Below are 23,671 nucleotides of genomic sequence, written 5' to 3' on the forward strand. Positions count from 1 at the left end.
AGAAACTCTTCCAGTTTGACAAGATGTGCAAGGATGTAACCCCTGGGCGCAGGCCTGATGTGAGTGCTTCATACACACAATTCGTGTATTCAGCCTCATGACAGCTCCATGATCATCCCCAGGAGCTAGTGAAGGGTGGGGCTGGGATTAGACCTGGGCAGTCCTGCTCCCTCCTGGTCAGTGCATGTATACTGCTGCTCAAACTTTTGTTTTCTTGATTCTGAAGGCAAATCATGCCTAGGAAGGAAATTTATAAAATACTGAAAATAATTTAAAAATTTAAAATTACCAATAATATCACCACCAGAGGATTGCCACTATTAATATTTTGTGTCCCCCATTGGATTTCCTGTTACCATGTTTCTGCTGACTGCCCAAAATTCCAATGTGTGAATTACAGTAATTTGCTTATTCACTTCCTCACTGTACTACAACATCTCGCCTCCAACTTCCGCTAACCATTTTGAGGAAACAATTCCTTCCCTCTCATCACTCATTCCTTCCCTCTGCATAGATTTCCTTTTTTTCCAGGACATGGGTCACCAGATAGTTTATTGGCAACTTCACAAGGTCATTTTTATTTTCTTTTAATAGAGTGACTTCAGAATCTTTCCAGAGTGCTATCATTTCCCCTTCCACCTACTGAGACAAGTTCTCACTTACAGTCACTTTGGAATGAAAATGTCCCTTTGGAACTTCCCACCCAAAACATCTAATAAGGCCACAGATATTCATGAGAAGAGAACCGACAGTACCTACAGAGAGGCTCCATAAAATCAGAAGAGTGTTTTAAACATAACTAGTAACTGTCTTCCTTCCTGGTAGGTGAAATGGCTTCAGCAACAAGAAGTGAGACGCAGGGTGAAGAGACAGTCCCGGAATGAGCCTCACGCTCTTTATTTCAACGACCCCATTTGGTCCAACATGTGGTACATGGTGAGTACCCAAGGGGTCCCCTCCCCACGGGATGGGGACATTCATGGTACCTCGTCCCTTAGATGGGTTTGCATGTAGGGAGTGTTTCATTTCCCCAACAAAGCTGCATTCAGACAGACACATTCATCTTCTTTAAGGTTTGCAACATAAACTTTCTTATGAATTATTCCTGATATTATGTGAAAGTCCCAGGATGTGCTCTTTGAGCAGGCAAGTGATTTGAGCAACGTGTACGACTAACTAAATTCTGAATATGCTCTCCTTGGGTAGATCCCCTCACCCTACCTATGATTCTCTGGGGAAATAATAAACCAATTGCTGGGCACAGGAAAAGCAAATGGAGCACTCCTAGTTTATTCTTTCTGGATCTAGGTGGGTGAAAGAGAATCTCTGCTATGTAAAGCATGAAAAGGTATTTCCTCCTTACTTACAAGTGTGCAAGTACCCATCTGCTGGGTTTGCATGGTATGTTCTTTCTGCCTCAGAACTGTACCTGCAGCATCTGTCTTGGGGGTGGGGGTGGGGGCTTTGTGTCTTCTGTGCATACAGCACTGCGGTGACAAGAACAGTCGCTGCCGATCGGAAATGAACGTCCAGGCGGCATGGAAGAGGGGCTTCACAGGAAAAAACGTCGTGGTCACCATCCTCGATGATGGCATTGAAAGGAATCACCCCGACCTGGCCCCAAATTATGTAAGTCAAGTCTAGAAACTCACCTGCAGAGATATTCACCCGTGTTTAGCCATGAAGTAGATACAAATGAAAAAAAAAACACAATAAGGGTCATTTTCCCCCTGCCAAATTAACCAGTAAAGAAAACAGTGTTGGGGAGAGAAGGTAAGGCAAACGCTCTTCCCCCTTGCTGTGCCAGGGAGAGGGATTTTGCTGGGGGATTGCCCACATGCTTCTAGGAATACAGCCTAAGGAATGAGTTTTGGGAAAGGAAGAAACCACATACATTGGGTTAGTAATTAGCAGCATGAAAAGATTGCAGGGTTACAAGTCTAGGCTCTGGACCCAAACTGCTTAGGTTTTCATCCTGTCTCTACTACTTATTAGCCCTGTGACGTTGGGCAAGTTGCTTAACTTCTCTGTCGCTCAATGTCCATTTTCTGTAAAATAGGGTTAACTGTAGGACTACTCTCTCATAGAGTTATTGTGAGGATTTAGTGTAAGTATAAAGGACAGGGCTTGGCATATAGCAAATATGATGAACACATTAAATATTATAGCGAACCTGGGTGTCTACCAATGGTTAAATATGCCATATTGGATCTATTTTGTAGACAATTATGCAGCAATTAAAAATGATAGTTTTGGGCGGGCCACGGTGGCTCAGCAGGCAAGAATGCTTGCCTGCCATGCCAGAGGACCCGGGTTCAATTTCCGGTGCCTGCCCATGTTAAAAAAAAAAAAAGATAATTTTGCCTATGAGACTGGCTACTGTTACAAAGTGGAAAATAGGTCTTAGAGAGGATATGGAGAAGTATAAACACTTGTTTATTGCTGGTAGGAATGTAAAATGGTGCAGCCGCTGTGAAAGACAGCTTGGCAGTTCCTCAGCAAGTTAAGTATAGAATTTCCATATAACCTGGCAATCCACTTCTACATATATAACCCAAAAGAAATGAAAGCAGGGACTCAAATAGACATTTGCACACCAATGTTCATTGTGCCATTATTCAGTTACCAAAAGATGGAAGCAACCCAAGTGTTCATGAACCGATGAATGGGTAAACGACGTGTAGTATGTTTGCACAATGAACTTGTTATTCAGCTGTGAGAATAAATGAAGTCCTGATACATTCAACAATAAGGATAAACCTTGAAGGCATCATGTTGAGTGAAATAAGCCAGACACAAAAGGACAAAATTGTATGATCTCAATTGTATGAACTAATTAGAATATGCAAATTTATAGAGTTAGAAAGTAGAGTACAGGTTACCAGAGGCTGGATGGGGATGGGGAATGGGGACTTAATACCAGTTGGTACAGAATTTCTGTTTGGGTTGATGGAAAATTTTGGTGATGGATATTAGTGATGGTAGCACAACAATATGAATTTAATTAGCACCACTGAATTGTATGTTTGAATGTGGTTAAAATGGGAAGTTTCAGGTTATATATGTGTTACCATAATAAAGATTAAAAAAAGCAAACATAGAATTGTACCATACAATGAACCCTAATGTAAATGATGGACTACCATTTATAGTATAATTATAATAACATTGTTTCATCAGCTCTTACAAAAGTACTGCATTAATGCCAAATGTAAATAATAGGGAAACCTGTGGTGGGGGAGGGAGTCGAATTATGGAAACTGTACTTACTATACGGGTTTTCTATAAACCTACAACTTCTCTAATGAAAAAGAAACAATTAAAAAATGACAGTTTAGAAAACTGTTAGCAACACAGGAGAGCTTCAAGGATATGTTTTTAAAAGAGTTTACAAAATTATATGAATTGCAAATATGTAAACAAAAAAACACATATTAAAAATATAAGAAGATTGTTACAGCAAGAGCATACCACAGGTGTGTTTTTCTCTGTTTTCCAAGAGAGGTGTAAAAAGAACTTGAAATTGGGCCATAATATGCTGTGCCATTTATCTTCCCTCACTGAGCTGTAATTTCTTAGGATTCCTATGCCAGCTATGATGTCAATGGAAATGACTTTGACCCAACTCCACGCTATGATGCCAGCAATGAAAACAAGTACGTTGCTTTGTTTCCTTTTCTTCTCTCTTTTCAACTCTCCCTGCAGACTCACTTCTTAGTCTTCACACAGAAGCTCACAGACCAGAAAAAGGTGATCAGGATATGTGGGTATTGCTCAAGGGCTTGCCCCAGGAATGGGCTGGGGCTGGGAGCCCCATCTGACAGGGCCCTGCAGGTATGAGGTGGCTTCCGTCCACTTGGCAGTTCTGCAGGGACATCCCCTCACTGGTCACCCCAAAATGAATGTTTTCCAAGCATCGTCCCTGTGTCCAACCTTGATGGACTATTTCTAAGACCATGACCCTTAAAATAAGTCTCCACAACTGGCTGATTTAAACAGCAGCTTGGCCTCATGGAGCACACATGGACACCCCTGAGCTCTTTTATATATATAGGCAGGCACCGGGAATCCAACTGGGTCTCTGGCATGGCAAGTGAGAACTCCGCCATTGAGCCACCATCGCACCGCCCCCCTGAGCTCTTTTGACTTCATGGGAAATTATGAGTGAGGTGGAAAGCTTATGCAACTGAGATTGGCTAAGTGTGGGTTCACATCCCAGCTTTGCCACTTATGGGCTGCCTGGTTCTGTGCATTTAGCTCAACCTTGTGGACTCTCCTGATCCCAATCTTGAGATTTGTCGTGGAGATAATCCCTCCTACACTCAGGGTTGTTGAGTGGAGCAAACGAGATGACCTGGTAAGAACACGCTGTATGATGCGTGCTTGCATATTTCATCAGGACATGGCAGCCTTGTATTCAGAGCCGTTTCCTCAATCTTGGCCCTGTGAGCTCATATTTAGCTGCGTCCTACTTGACTTTTCTTAGCAGCCACTCCCATACACTGCGCTGATACCATTCTTTCCAAAATGTCCATAGGAACATCACAAAATCACTTTCTTTCTTCCCCATGGTAGCATGGTCCTTGCTATGGTATATCCTCCTCCATATCATTCCAATTTTCATTTGACTCAATTCTGAGGTCCATGTACTGGTGGCCCAAGGGTGCTGGGCAGAGCGGCCAACTGTCCTGTGAAACAGGCAGCGGGGCTGTCTTGAGCCCCTCAGGGGCACCAGCTTCCCCGTCTCATGTCCCAAGGGGCCTTGCTGTCTGGCCACATGTCTGGGAAGCAGGGAGAGAATGTTCCCGATTTTACACACTCATCCTTGAAGGGCAGGATGGAGTCCTAGAGACAGATGCTCAGCTCATGACTCTATTTCCAACCCTGAGCCTGGTGCTCCACGAATTTCGGAGTACCACGGATGTCTCTTTCCCCAAGGGCTAGCATGCAGACCCACGACTGTTTTTAAAGGCTGTTTTAAATTTGAATTGATGAAATTAAGACTCTGTGGACTTTTCTCAAAGAGAAGAGTTTAAACTGTCCAGGTTTGGGTCTCTGCCGGAGGAATGGACTTGAGTGCAGTGTGTTAGGAAAGGAGGTCATGACTGAGAAAAGCAATTTGTTTTGTTCTGGTCATTTCGTCCTAGTCCCCAGTTGCTGCTGAGGATTCAGTGTAGCGCTTTCTTTGCCGGCTCCTGGGTAAATGGCAAGGACATGGTAGGAGGGCTGTCCCAGGTGATTGTGGGTGCCTGTGGTACACAGGGGCTAGCCGAGAACACTCCTTGTCCGTTCTGGCTGTCCGTCAGTGAGTCAGACCTTCATGATGCTCATGGACAAGCCGAGTCTGTTGGCCAAGGGAGACACAGAGCTGGGGCATCACTGTCCATACACAATAGTGACCTGTCCCAAGGACAAGGGCTGGGGTGGGGGGGAGCTCAGGGCCTGGAACCCCAAACTCCAATTTGCAAGTCACTGAGACTATCTGGGAGAGATAACCCTAAGCAAGCACTCATTATTTGAAGGGTGGTAGGAAGGCTTTGCCAACCCCAAAGCTGAGATCCATCCTCTTTGTGCAAAGCCTGCCTCGAAGCTCCCTGTGAGCCTCCTGTCGGAGGAGAGATGTGATGAGAGGGAATGTGGAAAGTGGACTTGAACGGGCACCGGGAAACCAGTTTTATTGCAAGAACACCGAGCATCACACTGAACCCTTCAAACATTGCTTCTTCTTTTTTTCCCCTTTGCTTCAGACATGGCACTCGTTGTGCAGGAGAAGTCGCTGCCTCAGCAAACAACTCCTATTGCATCGTGGGCATAGCATACAATGCAAAAATAGGAGGTAAGAGCTAGAGTTGGCAGCCTGGGAGCTGAGGGGCTGGGAGGGTGCCGAGAGCTTCCCTTTCTGTGGACCCCAGGAGGACCCCACCACCCCTTATGTTCCTCTGCAGTTTCAGAAGAACGACATGTCCCATAGCTCAGGACAGAGTGCCTGGGGCCTTGAGGCAGTGGAATTGTTCACTGTTTTTGCCAGAAAATCCATATCAGGTTCCATCCGAATGGCCCGCTCATTCCCTCCTCTGGTCCTTCTGGTCCAGCTGGTTTATATGCTGCTGTCCACCGGGCACCTCTAAATACTCGTAGTCCTTAAGTGACCCCCTGTTCGTGTCCAGACAGAGTTTACAGTCTTCCATCTAGGTTCCCCTCCCACTCAAGCCTGCTCATGCACTTCTGCCCCTGACCCTCAGCTTTAACTGGTGGACATTTGTCATAGTGACCCAGATATACCTGGTCATCCCCATTCAAGCCTGGGCTTGCAGCATTTCCATCCCTGCAAGCCCCCTCTCCTCCTCTCTACTTAGCTCAGTCCACACCCATGATCTGTGACCAGCTCATGCCCTTTATACTTCACGGTGCCCTCCCTGAATCCAGCTGCCTTCCTGCAGCTTGTTTGCCAAGGAGTTCAGCTCTTCCAGCATGTTGGTGGGTAATTGTACCTTTAAATAGCAGAGCCTGATCCAGGTGTCTCTGGCTTGTTATTTAGCTTTTCACATTTGGACTTTGACTTCCCTTGCTAGGGGGCCCGGTAGCAAACAGCACCTGTCCCACATCTTTCTGTTCACCCCCTGAGCCTGGCAGCTTAGTGTATTCTGAAGCACACTAGGCACACAGCACTGAGCTAGGAGCCAATGGCGGGGGCAGAGGAGAAAGATGCCTTAAGCATGCCCTGGGCATTGGATAGTCATTAACAGTCAGGTAGCTTTGGGAGGCTGCCACCTTGCCTGGATTTCAGTCTGCCTCTCGGCTTGAGGCTGTAAATGTGCACTCAGCTGGCTGCTCTGGGAAGCCCCCTTCCCCAGGTACTGCCTTTCTGGCCGTTTACCTTTGCAGGAGCAGCTGCATCCCCCACTCAGCTTCACTTATGGGTAGCACAAAGTGAAGAGGTTGGGCCAGGGGTTCTCTGGACCATCAGCCTTTGGAGAGTTCTTGAGTTTTGAAAAGAGGTTCCCCAGCTTTTCCATCATTAGAACTCTGACTGTCCCTGGAAATTGCTGAAAGTCTTTGGGGTACCTTGGGTTTGTCATATGATAGAATTGGCCCCTAGGTGTGTGACCAGCAAAATGAATCTGGAGATTCTGTCCACTGTCGTCACTCTGTAATGGGTAGTTCTTTTGCCCAGAGAACTGTGTGTTCTCCCTGGATGGAGCCTCTTATGAGGAAGGAAGACTACTAGAAGGTCTCCCCAGAAGCTGTAGAATCAGCCTGTGTACTGGTCCCATTGCCACCACCCGCTGGGCGTGGGCCCTTAGCTTATGTAACCTTTCTGAACCTAGGCGTCTTTACCTGAGGGGGAAGATGGTAATCATGTGGCTGCCACCCCATATGTTATGAGGATGATGTGAAATACCATGTGAGAAAGCATCAGCTCCGGGCTAAGGAGCTGCTGAGCTCTTTGCTTCTTATGGAAATTCTCAGAGAGAATAAAAACAATCTGTGTTGTTTTGAATGAGGGGCAAGACCCCACCTTTGGAGGTGTCTGAGTCTTGCTCCTCAAATGCTGGACTAGCAGCATTGCCATTGCCTGGGAACAACCAGAAATGGAGACTCCTAGCCCCCACCCCAGGCCTACTCAATCAGAATCTGCACTATAACAAGATCCCCAGAGGATTTGTCTACAAATGACAATCTGAGAAGTGCTGGTTTAGAGCACTGTCGAGTCATGCAGGTAGGTAATACCTACGCAATAGATTCTGATGAGTCAGTGGAAGTAACCTACCCAAAGTACCTTCCAGAGAAGGTGCACCATAAATAGCAGATAGCAATCATTAGATAACTCTGCACTCATTGTAAAGTTGTGTATCTATGCTCCCCAAATTCTGCAGAGAGTACCTTACTTCCAGGGTTTGGCAACAGGACTGTTTTTAATTAATGCATTTAATATTTTAGAACATATATTGCATGTTTAACACTGTGCTGTTCACTGATGGGGAAATAAAGAGATGACAGCACAGTCTGAACCTCCAGGAATTCAGTTTTTGGAGAGAGCAGTGCCAACGTGGAACACAGTATGGGATCAGTTACTGAAATGAGAGAGGCAGACAGGAAGCTCTCAGGAGTGACAGGAAAAGCACTCAGTGAGGACAGAGTATGAAGGCATGGCGGAGTATGAAGGCATGGCTAGGAGTGGTTGAAGTGTTGAGGCAACAGTGGAAAACATCAAGAAGCCCACGGGCAAGCATGCCACATAGAGATAGAGGAAATGGGCTATTGGGCTCTTGGAAGGCAGGTATGGGGTTGAGGTTTGAATTGGTCCCACAAAACATGTCACATAGCTTCAGTCTCTCAACACAGGAACCACCCCTCCATTTTTCCTACTGCTCCCCTCCAAACCCACCCTTAGATGGAGCAACCTTTGGGAACTCCTAACGTCGTCTCCCTCTGTAAGTGTTAGTGCATAGCAGAGACTTTCTCTGAGATATCCCTGGAGCTGACCGTGAAGCTATACCTCTTTGTATTAATTTTTGTTCAGTGTTGCTCAGGAGGTCACAATAAACATGCTAACCTATCCTAGTCTATCTGGAATTCCTATTATACTACCTCACTTATACCATAAGAACCTTAAGACAAATGCTTCTAGTTTACCCTCACTTTCATCCTTTGTGCTGTTGTTTTTAAATATTTCACTTCATATGTTTTAAATCCACAGTGTATTGTTATAGTTCCTGTTTTCAACAGTTAGTTGACTTTAAAATACTTGGGGAAAGAAGTATTTTATATTTCCCACTACCAGTGCTCTTTCTTAGTTTCTCTAATTTCAGATTTTCATCAGGTTTCAATTTCCTTCAGCCTAAAGAAATTCCATTAGTATTCCTTGAAGTGCCAGTGTGCTAGTGAGAAATTATCTTTTGTCTGAAAATGCCTTTATTTCATCTTTGTTTTTGGAAGAAATTTTGCTGAACATAGATGTCTAGCTTCACATGTTTTTCTCTCAGCACTTTAAAGATGTTATTCCATCGTCTTCCGACATCTATTGTTTCTCATATGAAGTTAGTTGCGTCCTTATTGTTGTTACACTTTATGTAATGTGGTTTGTTTGCTATCACTGCTTTTATAATATTGCTGGTTGTTTTTTTTTTAATCTAGTGTTTCACTGTAATGCTCTTTTAGGTGTATTTTTCCTGTTTGAGGGTTTGCAGTGATTTTTAGTGTCTTGTTCTTGGGGTTTTTCTTGCTTTGTTTATCTTTTTGGTCTGAATCAAATTTGGCAAAATTTCTTCAAAAAATTTCGTCCAAATTTTTTTCAGCCTATTTTCTCTCTTCCCTCTTTGGCCACCATTTACCATTATCTTAGACTACTTGATACACATTACAGGTTATTGAGTCTCTATTCATTTCTCAAAATCCTTTGTACTGTTTGTGCCTCGCTTGGATGATTTCTATTATACTGCCTTCAAGCTTACTAATCCTTTCTTTTGCTGTGTCCAATCTGTTGTTAATCCTAGCCAACAAAATGTTTTTATTTCAGATATTGGTTTTTTTTTGATCCTGTGGTTTCCATTTGGCTCCTTTTTACTGTTTCCAAATCTCTCAAGCAATTCCCCATTTCTGCTGATTCTTTCTATCTTTTATTTTATTTTAACATATTTGTAAGAGTTACTTTAAAATTCTTTTGTACTAATTCCAATATCTAGATCATTTGTGGTTCTGTTTTTGATGACTGGTTTTTCTCTTTACAATGGGTCACTAATTCCTCTTTCTTTGCACATGTCTAGTTGTGTTTATTGTATGCTAGAAATTGTTATGCTACATTGTAGAAACTCTGGATCTGTTTTCTTCATCTGAATACTGTTGAGTCTTCTTCTGCCAGTTAAATGTGAACTTGTGGAGGCTTGATTATTCATTTTTGTTCTGGCTAACATAACAAAATGTTATGTGTGGCTGGTCTATTTCAAGGTTATCCTTAGCCCTAGAGAAAATCCCTTAGTCCAGGCAAACAATCTTTACTCTTAGGCTATGACTATTCTGATTTTTCAATGAAATACCTGAAATGTACAAGCCTGCTAACTTGGTGAGACTTGAATTCCAAATGTACTATACTGCAATGCAACTGAATATCTGCTTAGCTAAGTTTGCCTTCCAGATATGATTTTACATCTGGACTTCTTGGAATCTTACTTACACATGTATAGTTCAGGGGTCAGCTAAGTGTTTGAGGGGAGTTCATATGTCCTCTGTAGCTCTCTTCTTTCCAGGATTTCCCCACTTGGATTTCCAGCTATTCTGGCAGTCCTAAACTCTATTCTGTGGCTCCTTAGGACAATAAAATTGCGATTTATGCTTGAGTTCTAGCCTCTCTGCACCCAGAGAAATAGAGAGATCCCTCAGTGGAAAAGTCATGTTAATTTGGATCATAGCCAGGATGGTTCTTCTCCAAAGAATCAAATCCCCTATCTGCTTCTGACTTCTTCTGGTTGCTCTCTAGTGCACTTAAAGAGATAGGTTTTTAAATATGTTTGTTCAAAGTTCATTATTTTAGAAAAGTTAGTCTAGTTTAAGCTACTCTACCGTTGTTAGAACTAAAACTTGTGATGTAAATTTTTTACTAAATGGGTGGGGTGTTTATTATCTAATGCTACATGACAGATACTAAAAAATGCAGCTGCTTAAAACAAAAGGTATTTGTTGTCAAACACACATAGTGGCTTAGCTAAGTAGTTCCGGCTGAGAGTCACTTGTGAGATTACAGGCAGTCTTTTGGCCACAGGTGCAGTGTGAAGGCTTGTCTGGGGTTGGAGGATCCACTTTTTTTAAAACGTTTTTTATTGTATAATATAACATATATATACAAAGCAAAGAGAGAAAAAAGCAATACAACAAGTAGTTACAGAACAGGTCCCAGAGTTTGTCATGGGCTACCATTCTATCATCTTAGATTTTTTTTCCTTTTCGCTTGCTCCAGAACACTGGAGCTAGGAAGAATTTTTTTTTTTTATCATCACAATGATTTTTTTCTTTTTTGTGAAAATAACATACATACAAAAAAGCAATAAATTTCACAGCACATCACAACAATTAGTTGTAGAACAGATTTCAGAGTTTGGGTTATAATTCCACAATTTTAGGTTTTTACTTCTAGCTACTCTAAGATAAAGGAGACTAAAAGAGATATAAGTGTAATGATTCAGCAATCATACTCATCTGTTAAGCCCTCCCTTCTCTGTACAGCTCCACCATCACCTTTTTTTTTTTTTTTTTTTTTTTTTTTTTTTTTTTTTTTTTTTTAAAGGAAAGACAGAGAGAAGGAAGGAAGGAAGGAAGAAAGGGAAACATTTTTAAACATTTTCTTGTTTTATTGTATTCTGTTTCTCCGTTTTTGTTACATGGGCTGGGGCCGGGAATCGAACCGAGGTCCTCCGGCATAGCAGGCAAGCACTTTGCCCGCTGAGCCACCGCGGCCCTCCCCATCACCTTTTTTTTATTTTTAACTTTTTTTATTGGATAGCATAACATATATACAAAGCAAAGAAATAAAAAAGCAATAGTTTTCAAAGCACTCTTCAACAAATAGTTACAGGAAAAATCTCAGAGTTTGTCATGGGCTACCATATGATCCTCTCATATTTTTCCCTCTAGCTGCTCTAGGATATAGGAGGCTAGAGGGCTTAAATATTTTTTTATCATCGCAATCGACTTTTTTTTAACTCCACCGTCATCTTTGATCTTTCTCTCACTCTTTAGGATAGGGGGATGGAACTAGTTGATATGCTGGAGAGGCTGGCCCCTCTGCATTTCAGGGCTTATCTGGTCCAGGGACCTATCTAAAGGTTGTAGATTTCTGGAAAATTACCCTAGTACATGGAACCTTTATAGAATGTTACATATCTCCCTAGGTGTTCTTTAGGATTGGCAAGAATGGTTTTGGTTGGGGTTTAGCAAGCTGTCATAGGTAGCAATGTCTAGCTGAAACTTGAGTAAGAGTGACCTCCAGAGTAGCCTCTTGACTCTATTTGAACTCTCTCAGCCAATGATATCTTATTTGTTACACTTCTTTCCCCCTTTTTGGTCAGAATGGCATTGTTGATCCCACAGTACCAGGGCTACAGTCATCCCTGGGAGTCATCTTCCAGCCACCCGGGAGACTTTCACTCCTGGACATAATGTCCCATGTAGGGAGGAGAGAATGCTTTTGCCTGCAGCATTAGGCTTAGAGAGAGTGAGGCCACATCTGAGCAACAAAAGAGGTCTTCCGGAAGTAACTCTTAGGCATAACTATAGGTAGGTTAAGCTTCTCTGCTACATACATAAGCTTCACAAGAACAAGCCTTAAGATCAAAGACTTGACCTATTGATTTGGGTGTCCCTAATGTTTGACACAGTATCAGGGGTTTCCCCAGTGGTAAAGTTTAATAGTTCCTTATTTTTTCTCCTACCCTCTAGGCACTTTGCCAATACTCTTTGGTTATCTGCTTAATATACTCTGGGATGTATCCAGGCATTACATTAGGCTATACAAGATTAAAGGCCCTCATTCTTATTCTGGGTTCCCTGTGTTTGGATTGTTTCAGTGATCTATCCAGACAGGTTGATTATGTGCTACAGAAAATTTAGGTTCTGGACAAAATAAACCTTTTTTCCTTTGGTCTCCAAGAGTAGATGAGGTTCTAAAATATAGACAATGTCTTCCTTACCCCTGATCAGCTCCATTCTTATCGCTAAATACCAGGTTATGCATATATAAAACAGCCTCTCAAAATCCAGAAATCATTATCAACACTCCGGACTAAGTGTGACTGCTTTAAAAGTTTACAGTCTAGGCCCCTGTTTTCTCATAAGCATTTTCTAAATGAGACCATACAATAATTTCTCTTTTATTCTAGCTTATTTTGCCTCATCAAATATCCCACAGGTTCATTCACAATGTCGCATGCCTCACAACCTTATTCCTTTTTGTAGCAGCACAATATTCAATCATATGTATACACCATTGTTCACCAATCCACTTCTCAGTTAGTGTATCCTTCAGCCAGGAGGATCCCCTTTTAAGATGGCTCTCTTACATGGCTGTTGGCTGATGTCCTCAGTTTCTTGCTGACTGGTAGCAGAAACCTCAACTCGTCACAATGTGAACCTCTCCATAGGATTGCTTGAGTGGCATAACCACATGGCAGCTAGTGTCCCCCTTGCAGACAGGTGGGAGAGAGCAAAGTGGAAGCACGTCTTTTATGACCTAATGTCAGCAGTTACACACTGGGTGGGCCACGGTGGCTCAGCAGGCGGAGTTCTTGCCTGCCATGCCAGAGACCCGGGTTCGATTCCCGGTGCCTGCCCATGCAAAAAAAAAAAAAGAGAGAGAAGTCACACACTGTCACTTCCCTTATACTCTATTAGTTAGAAGTGGACCCTTGAAGTACACTCAAGGGAAGAGAGAAAAGGCTGTACCTTTTGAAAGGAAAAGTGCATTTGTGGGCATAGTTTAAGATCACCACAGATGGGCCTTTGAAAATTTGACTACATATTTATATATGGAGTGACTTTTTCTATGGTCTTTCTTTGTAAAATTGCACATGTTCCTTATACATTTTATCACATAAAAATAATTCAGTGAAAGAAGTAGGGAACTATCCAAATTAGATCTTTAAAACACTCTTATGGCTAGAACATTACTAATAATTCCACCTAACTCCAAAGTATTTATAATGTTTTTTAAAGTTACAGAAAAGTACAGTGAAGAAGGTGAAATATCAAGTAGGCCCCAGAGAAAATAAGAATAGCTCTCACTTACTGAGTGCTTGCTACTTAGGAGGTGCTGATCTAAGTATTGATATGTAATATCTTATGTAATCTCCACCGAACACTGTGAGATAGAAGCCTTTATTATCCCCATTTTACAGATGAGGGCCAGAAAAGTTATGTAACTTGCCCAAGATAAAAGCAAGGCTGAGTTTAGATTCCAGTTCTTAACCTCTACTCTTTAACAGACATCTTTAAACCATGTACACAGCTGGATGGATAGGTGGACCAATGAATGGTTGGATGGATGGGTATTATTTCATTAATACAGGTCATACTATATTTGTTTCTAGTAAAACATACTAAGTTAAATTTTGTGTAAACTTGAAAGAAGAGAAACTGAGTCAAAATGGAATTGCTTAATTCTAGATTTCATTTCATTTCATTTGTCTAATGTGTAATTTTGTGCTTAACATATTTATGTTTAATTTGATGTAAATTTAACCAAAGAAGAAGGAAGTTGAAAGGAAGGAATTGCTGAACTTCAGCTAAATATTTCATCACTGTGAGATATTTTTTCAAATATCCCCCTGAAGTTATAAAAAGAAACTGGATTATGAAAATCACTAGGAAGCCAGAATTACTGTTCTGGCCTTTTTAAAAGAACATGTTTTCCATATTAAGTAATTAGCACTTTGGTTTCTTCTCACATCTACCCCCATGCCACAATTTTACTTTAGTTTTTTGCATGTGTTTATGTTTGTTTTCACATTGTCAGGGTTCAACATTAGCATTCAATCTGTCACTGTAATTTTCACAGTCGTCTAGTCCTGGTTTTGTATTTAAAGGAAGTATATATGCTCTCATGCTATCATTTTCAACAGTTTTTCCATTCCTGACTCTTTTTGTTTTGATTAATTTCCTAATTCACTGGATTTCATCACAGAATAGCTTTTTTTTTTTTCAAGAAGAGCTAATAGGTGCCACATTTCCTGAGTTCTTTCCTCTTTGAGAATATCTGAAGGTTGCCTGTATAATTGAATTGCATCTGTGTGGAATAGAATATTCTTAGTCACATTCTTTTTCCTCATAGAACTTGGTATACATTGGCCATTTGTCCTGTGGATTTGGTGTTGCTTGGGAAAGTTTGAGGCCAGTCTGATTTCTCCCCCTTGTAGATAACTTCATTCTTTGGCTTGTTTTCATTTCTTCCTTTGTCCTCATTTCATTTCTTCCTTTGTCCTTGGGTACTTTCCCTAGGCCACCTCTGAGTGAGGATTATTCTATAGCAGCTTTTCTGGGACTCCTATACCTGAAAAGATTCAGTTTGTTTCTTTATTAGGATTTCAGGAAAATTTTCTTCTGCTATGCATCAGAATATTTTTGGTTCCATACTCTTGAGTTCTTTTCTTCGATGGTACCATTTGTACATCTGTTGAATTTCTGTTGCCTCTGATAGTATAATTGCCTCTAATCATATTTAACTTTTTGTTTCTTTTCCATTTTATCTTTGTTTTTTTCTCAAGCCTGTCCTCCATATCTCTGACAGTTCGTGTCTTTTTTTTTCCTAGAAAAAACTCTTTAATTTCTAAAATAGCTTTTTTTTCTTCCATTTATTTTCTGAGGATTAACATGCTTTTGGAGTTTGTTAGTTTGGTGTTAGGTCTTTCACTTTCTTCTATCTTAGCATCTCTCCATCAGACCCTCATATCTCTTTGAGCTCTTGCTTCAAAAGAAAATTATATTTTCCTTAAATTTTGGATGTTTTGGAGAAATGCTGGTTTGTAATTTGTATCATTTTCTTCCACTTGTTATATTCCTTTTTCCTCATCTTTTGACATATTGTTGCAGAGCTCCAATGCTAGTTCCTTTCTGGTTATTATTAATGATTGGTGAGGGCTTTCTCTGTAGGCCTGTGAGAGATGCTCAAGTATGGGGACAAGGAGCTGGAAAGTGAGCCAGGCTGCAGGGACAGGAGATTTGGGTTTGTGGGTGTGGTGATGATCTTTTGCACCAGTTCAGTGACCTAAAAGAGTCCCTCCCCTCCACTGGTGATTTAGCATTAACTCATACTGACCCCACAGTTAGGAACTGGGGCAGAGCTGATTGTCACTCACTTTTTCTCCTCTAACAAACCATGCCACAAAAACCACCTGCCCTTTTGAAAGATGGCCTGTCTGTGTGACTCCTGGTCAGACGTCACTTACTCTGTTTCTGAAGTAATGGGCATGTTGGTAGCATTTCATTTTTACTGTAAAAATAATGCAGTGTGGCAGAGAAACAAGTTCCCCCAGTCACCCATTCCAACCACCCCCTCCCCGCCGCCCAGTAATATGGGTCTCCAGGGTATTGCCTGTTCTGGGGAGAAATTGTACACTTTTGGGAGTCCACAGAAGCATGATTATCCTCCTTGTTTTCAGAGATGAGAGCGGACAGAAAAGCATTACTCCTATGTGGTTAACTGGCAGTCTCTGATGACTTTCCACGTAGGGAAATTTTATATTTTTATTAATGTTACCTTCATGTACATTTGATTTGTGCTTTTTTCCATTTTGTTATAGTTCAATAAAAATCTGTTAAAAAATTTTATGATGTCAAATTTGTTCCTCTTCCTTTATAACTGTTGGCTGTGGGGTCTTGCTTAGAAATTAGGAAGGCCCAAGATAATAAACCTACTTTCTTCTAAAGATGTACTGTTTTGGAACAACAGTTTTGCCTGAAAACTTTTACAGTTTTGTCTTTCATGTTTAACTTTTTCGTCCATATGGGATTTATTTCTGTGAGTGGTGTGAAGGAGAGATACAGCTTTATTTTTTATCCCCCAAATCAGTAGTCAGTGACCTCCACTTGCCACCCCTATCACATACTGAATTCTCATGTGTACCTTGGATCCTCCTTTATGTTTCATTAGTCATTTCTTTTTAGTTCCTGAACAGTACCACACTGTTTTAATTATTATAGCGTAGGATGGTTTTAAAAATATATATATATAACTGATAGGACAAATTTCCTCTTATGATGCTTTTTCAAAAATTTCTTGGCTATTCTTGCACATTTTCTCTTTCAGATGAACTTGAGAATCTGCTTATCAAGTTCCATAAAAAATCCTGTTGGGATTTTGATTGGGATTGCATGGAAATTATAGATTAATTTGGGGAGAACTGACATCTTTACAATATTGAGTCTTCCCATCCAAGAACATGGTATGTTTTTATTTATTCAGGTCTTCTTTTACATCCTTTTGAAACGTTTTACCACTTTCCTCCCTGTCAATCTTATACATTTTTATTAGGTTTATATCTAGGTTTTTGTAAATTATGTTTCTAATTGGTCATTATATTTAGGAAGGCAGTTAATTGATTTTTTTATCTGGCTACCTTATTGAACTCTTATTTGTGCTTTTGTTTTTCCTTTGATTCTCTAGACTTTTCTAGAAAGATGTTAATAGTAGCTGTCTGTAAATAATGGCGGTTTTATCTCTTCAATAATAAGAAACCTAATTTCTCTTACTTGTCTTATTTCAATATTTAGGGACCCTGATAAATTTTGAATTGTGGCGATTTATAGGTTTTGTTGTTTTATTTTTTATTTATACAAGAATGTTTTTAGTTTAATATCATTTGTAGATGCCTTCTGTAGGTTTCCTGTAGTTACTCTTTATAAATTAAAGACAGTTTATTAGTTTTTAAAGAGGGTTGATCAGGAATGAATGTTGAATTTTATTGAGGAAATTATATTGTTTACAAGCTTCACTGTTGAATCTGTTTAATGTAATAAATTACATTAATAAATTTCTTAACATTGGAAATTTCATTCTTTCCTTCTTGGAATAAATTCTATTTTGTCATGAGTATTATTCTTTTAATATACAGCTGCAATCAATTTGTTAGTATTTTACATGCAATTTTTACATCTTTATAAGATAGCTTGAAGTACAGTTTCTGTTTTTTGTGATGTCTCGCTCTTATTTGGCTATCAGGGTTATGGTGGTCTTATAGAATATGTTGGGAAGCTTTCTATCTTTTACTGTGCTCTGAAACAATTCAAAAATTGTGCACATTGCCTGTTTTTGAAATGTTGGTAGAGATGTTTAATAAATCTGACTAGACATGGTGATTTTTTAAAAAGATATTCAGGTTTTCTACTTTTCCTTCAGGAACTTTTGGTCATTAAATTTTCCTAGAAATCCATCCATTTTTCCAGATTTTCAAATATATATCATATAAGCGTAATATTGTATTCTCATAATTTAAAAAATATTTGCTATATTTATAGTTAGAACTTTTTACAATGTTAAATGGAGCATCTCTCATTTTCCCTTGGTCAGACTAATGAAAAATTTGCTATTTTCTATAAAATATGCTTTTTTTAGAAAACCAACTTTTATATTATTTGAGTTCTTTTATTTTCTATTTCATGATTTCTGCTTTTCTTTGTTTGCTAATCCTTTCAGCTTTCATAGTTTTCCCCCCAACTCCGTGAATGAAATGCAGAATTCTTTGTTTTAGCCTTTTCTGCATCTGATAAATGGATAAGGCTCTCTATATTTTCATTTCATCACATATCACCAGTTTAATTATGCAGTACTCTTATTATTCAGATTCTGCATGGTTTTCCTTTCAGCTTTCATTTTTTTCCTCTTTAACCCATGATTTATTTAGAATGTATTTTTTAAATCTCCAACTGGATAGATTTTTTTTTTTTGGCACGCCTCTTGCTGCTAATTTTCAACTTTATTGCTTTGATATCAGAGACAATGTTCTATATAATTTTTGCATTTTGAATTTGATAAGATTTTCCTTGTGATCTAATACAAGCTCAATTTTGGTTGACTATTCCAATGGGCGTTTCAAGAGTATTTTAATTCTCTGTTTTTCGAGTACAAAAATCTGTAAATATATTAGATCAGAGGTTGCAACTGGTAGCCGACAGGCTTCCCCTGGCCTGCAGATGTGTTTTGCTTGACCCTGAAAGTGCTTTTTAAAAACTCAAGCAAACATTTACAAAGCAAAAGATGTTACATAAAAATATGGATTTGGGATTGCTCTTAAAATGTTGGACAATCTGGCAGTGCTGGAGTTCCCATTCCTTCCTGGCATCGATTGGCTGAAGCTGCCCTTTAAAGAGTGATCCATCCACCCCCATGGCGGCCTGGGCTCAGCCCGGGATCACTCCGGCTGTCTGTTCTCCCAGCCTAGGGCCTGTGGGCACCTGAGTTTGCCGCCTGTGTATTTGGTCAGGAATATTCAAAAGTTCTGGAGTCCTTATTTTCTTGTCTACCTGATCTGTTTCCGAGAAGGGATGTTGGTCTCCATGATATTTATGGATTTGCCAATTTCTTTCCATTTTTGCTATATATATTTTGACACTGGGTTATAAGGTGCACAAAAGTTATTAACATATTCTTGGTATAACGAATGTTTAGTCAATGGAAAAATCCTGTCGATGTCTCTTATGTGTCTGTTTTTGCTTTGGTTCATTTTTTTGTAACCCGTCATTGTACTTTGGCTGCCTTTAATATTGCCACATCTGCTAAATTATCTTTTTCTTCTACTTTTTATTTTGAAATAATTTCAAATTTACAGAATGGTTGTAAAAATAATGCAGATAACTGTATTGTTAAGGTAACTTCAGCATATATCCATTTCCACAAATACCCAGATCATGAATTTTAACATTTTGCCATATTTGCTGTATCATTCTATTTATCTATCTATCGATTAATTTATCAATTTTCTAAATATTTGAGGAAAGGTTATATACATCATGCTCCCTGTAAATATAACACTCCCATGTGCATTTCCTAAGAACAAGGACATGCACTTATATAACCACCTTAAATACATTTACCACATTTCAGAACTTTAACATTAACGAAAAGTCTGTATTCCAATTTTTATCACCTATTCCAGTAATGTCCTTTTGGAACTTTTCTCCTCCATTATTAGATACGGTTCAGGATCGTGTATTGCAATTAATTAGTACTGTCTCTTTAGTTGCTCTTTTTTAATTTTGGAAAAATATATCCAACATGACTTTCCCATCTCTGCCTCTCCCAAACGTACTATTCAGTGGGATTCACCATGTTGACAATGTTGTGTCCCCGCCACCATCGTCCAGTACCAGAATTTTCCCCTCACCCAGAGTCCCTGTATGCACTGTACATTTTTATGCAATTTTGTTGACATATATATGCCATGTAATCATCTAAAATGTAAAATCAGTGTTTCACAGTATCATCATACAGGTGTGCATTTATCATCACAGTAGATTTTTGAACATTTTCATTACTCCAAAAAAATTAGAATAAACATAGAGATAAAGGTACAAAAGAACACCCAAAGCATCCCACACACCCATACCCCCCCCCATTATTTATTTATTTTCTGTCTTTATTTCCTTACTCATCTGACCATACACTGGATAAAGGGAGTGTCAGTCACAAGGTTTTCACAATCACATGGTCACACCATAAAAGCTATATGATTATACAATCATCTTCAAGAATAAAAGGCCACTGGATTGTAGTTGGTTTCAGTCATTTCCCTCTAGCCACTCCAATACACAAAGAACTGAAAAGTGATATATACTGCACAAGAGTAACCTCCAGAATGACCTCTGAACCCTATTTGAAATCTCTCAGCCACTGAAACTTTATTTTACTTCATTTCTCTTCCCCCTTTTGGTCAAGAAGTCCCTCTCAGTCTCCTAATTGCAGGGCCAGGCTCATTCCCAGGAGTCATGTCCCACAGTGCCAGGGAGATTTACCCTAGGAAGTCATGTCCCACACAGGGGGAGGGCAGTGAGTTCACCTGCTGAGTTGGCTTAGAGAGAGATGCCACATCTGAGCAACAAAGGAGGTTCTCTGGGGGTGACTCTTAGATATAATCACAAGTAGGTTTAGCTTCTCCTCTGCAGAAATAAGTTTCACAAGGGTAAGCCCCAAGATCTAGGGCCTGGCCCATCAAATTGGCAGTCCCCAGTGCTTACAAGGACATCAGGTGGGGTAGTTTAATATTTCTATGTTTTTTCCCAGTCCCTCAAAGAGACTTTGCAAATACTATTCTGTCTTCTTCCCAGATGACTCTGAGAGGTAAGAGGGCATCACACTAATCTGTACAAACCAGTAAGATCTCACTCCCTATTCATGTTTCCATGTAATTATGGTGTTTTGAGTAAGCTGATCATAAAAGTTAAATTAGATAGTGTGCTAAAGAAAATATAATTTTGCATGAAGTAAACATCTTTATCCTTTGGTCTCATAGGGAAGTTGATATTTTAAAATACAGTCAATGTTATCCTTTGCCCTTCAGTCAGATTTACCTTAGTCCTAGTCAGGTCAGCTTCTTTCATATCTCTGATTGAAGTCTGATCTCTTCTTCAGCTTTATTGACAATTGCTATATGGGGTAATGCTGACTTTCATAGCTACAGAACTCTAACTCTGAGTCTCAGGTATCACAAGAATACCCAAAGTTCAAGGGAGTGACCAGTTTATACACAAAGAGCTTAGCATCTCAGAATTTAGAAATAGCATTTACAACTCAGGAATAGATGTGACTGATGTACCTATTGTACATTCCCCATTCTCCTCTTCTCCATTCCTAGTAACCTGTATTTTACTTTCTGTCTCTATGCCTTTGCGTTTGCTAGCTATTTCATGTAAATAGAATCATACAGTATCTATCTATTTTTGTCTGACTTATTTCACTCAGTATGATGTCTTCATGGTTTATCTGGCATGGATCAGAACTTCATTCCTTTGTAAGGCTGAGTAATATTCCACTATATATACCCTTTTTGTTTATCCATTCATCTGCTGATGGACATTTGGGTTGCTTCTACCTTTTCACTATTGTGAATAAAATTGTTATGAACGTTGGTGTACAAATATCTGTCTGAATGCCTGGCTTCAATTCTTTAATAGTATATACCTAAACGTGAGATTGTCAGTATATACCTAAATGTGGGATTTACACAGGGGTGTAAATGGGAGTTGTATGTTTAACTTTTTGAGGAATTGGCAAACTGTTTTCCACAGTGGCTGCACAATTTTACATTCCCACCAACAATGTAAAGAGTTCCTATTCCTCCGCTTCCTTGTTAGCACTTAATTTTTCTGTTTTTTAATAATTACATTCTAGTAGGTGCAAGGTGGTATCTCATTGTGATTTTGATTTGCATTTCCCTAATGGCTAATGATGTTGAGCATCTTTTCATGTACTTATTGGCCACTTGATATCTTCTTTGGATAAATGGCTATTCAAATCTTTTGCCCATTTTTAAAATTGGGTTGTTTGTCTTTTGTTGTTGAGTTGTAGAGTTCTGGATATTAAACTCTTATCAAATACATGATTTCCAACTGCTAAGTTATTTTTATCATTACTTTCCTCATCTATATCTCATTCCCTTATTTTTAACTTTGGTTTTGTAAACAGTATGTGTCTGGTTTTATTTATTTATTTATTTATTTTTACACAATCTAAGAACCTCTTTAAACAGGGAATTTGGTATATTCACATATGTGCTGACACCAGATATATTTGGATTTGTTCCTCTTGTATTTTGTTTTCTCTTTATCAGACATTTTTAAAATGCTTTTCTTCCTGTTTCTTTTATTTACCTTCCTTTGACTGGATTGAGGTAGTTTCCCTCTCCATTTTTCCCCCTTCTAACAATTTGAAATTCTTATATCCAAAACCCTTTTTTTTTCTGCTTTGCCCTGAAATCCTTAATATAAATATTTAACTATATATTTTTCTGCAATGTTTAGCATTAACCAGTACTTATTGCCTTTTCCTGAGCAAAACAAGAATATCATAGCTCCATGTCCTTCTGCCATCTCCCCTCATTCACTTGCTCCCAATATTGGATCATCCAGGATTTTACTCCATAATGTAATGGCATTTTTTATATTAGGCACCAACACTTATGTAAGCTTAACTGCAAAGTTTGATCAGTGTCTTGGGTCACTATTGTTTCTTTTAATTAACTTTTTAAAATTTTACTATGTTTTTCTCCTTTAATAAATCATTCTGTTTAGAGTATTTTCTATATGTATGAAAAGTTGTATATAGTAAATTTCCTGGGTCCTTGAAGTTAAAAAAAAAAGATGTCTTTATTTTCTCCCTCCTAATTTGTCTAGGTTTAGATTTTAAGTTCAAAATAACTTCTACTCCGAAATTTTTAAATATTGCCTTTTGGCGTCCAGCATTGCTAGTGAGGGATCTGATGCTAATAGCAATTGTTGTTCCCTTCTGGATAACTTGTTTCTTCTTCTGGAAACTTTTAGAATTTCTTATATGCTCTAATTCTTCAATGAGGCTCTCTTTTTTCATTGGTTTGAAGCATGTTTGTCATTGCTTATTGAAGCAGTTTTATGATGGCTGCTTTAAGGTCTTTGCCAGATGAATATAACATCTGTCATCTTGGTGTTGGGATCTACTATTGTCTTTATTTCATCCCGTTTGAGATCTTCCTAGTTCTTTGTATAACGGGTGGACTTCAGTTGAAACCCGGACATTTTTTTATATGTTCTGAGACTCTGGTCCTTATTTAAACCTTCTGTTTTAGCTGGCTTCCTTTGACACTGCTTTGGCAGGAGAACGGAGGCACAGCTCTGTGACTGCCAGATGTGGATTCAAGTCCAGGCTCCTACTTGTCCCCCATCGATACCTGAGGGTGGGGTCTCCTCCTCATCAAGGCTGGGGGGATGGGGGGTTCCAGCTCCCACGAGGTCTCCACTGGTACCCCGTGAGGGTGGCTCGACACTGGTAAAACCCTGACTCTTCACTCAAGATGGGAGGAGAGGGATACCATGACACTGGTAGGTGGGAATGGAAGCCAGGCTCCCCACGTGGTTTCCAAGTGTCTCTATAGAGGGTTGGCCCTCATTTCTGGTTCTTGGGGATAAAAGTCCTAGCCCCCTTCTTGCCCTTTTCTGGCAT

General features: G+C 39.6%; 1 protein-coding gene across 1 annotated transcript in view; it reads left to right on the forward strand.

Moving 5' to 3' along the window:
* PCSK6 (proprotein convertase subtilisin/kexin type 6) overlaps nt 1–23,671 on the forward strand; it is a 195,625-nt gene that overhangs the window by 69,516 nt on the left and 102,438 nt on the right. The window contains exons 3-6 of the mRNA XM_077124015.1: nt 826–936; nt 1,486–1,629; nt 3,580–3,656; nt 5,748–5,836. Of these exons, the coding sequence (XP_076980130.1) occupies nt 826–936; nt 1,486–1,629; nt 3,580–3,656; nt 5,748–5,836 (421 nt within the window). The remainder of the gene's footprint in view (nt 1–825; nt 937–1,485; nt 1,630–3,579; nt 3,657–5,747; nt 5,837–23,671) is intronic.

This window comes from Tamandua tetradactyla, chromosome 12, assembly GCF_023851605.1.
Source record: "Tamandua tetradactyla isolate mTamTet1 chromosome 12, mTamTet1.pri, whole genome shotgun sequence".
Lineage (NCBI taxonomy): Eukaryota > Metazoa > Chordata > Mammalia > Pilosa > Myrmecophagidae > Tamandua > Tamandua tetradactyla.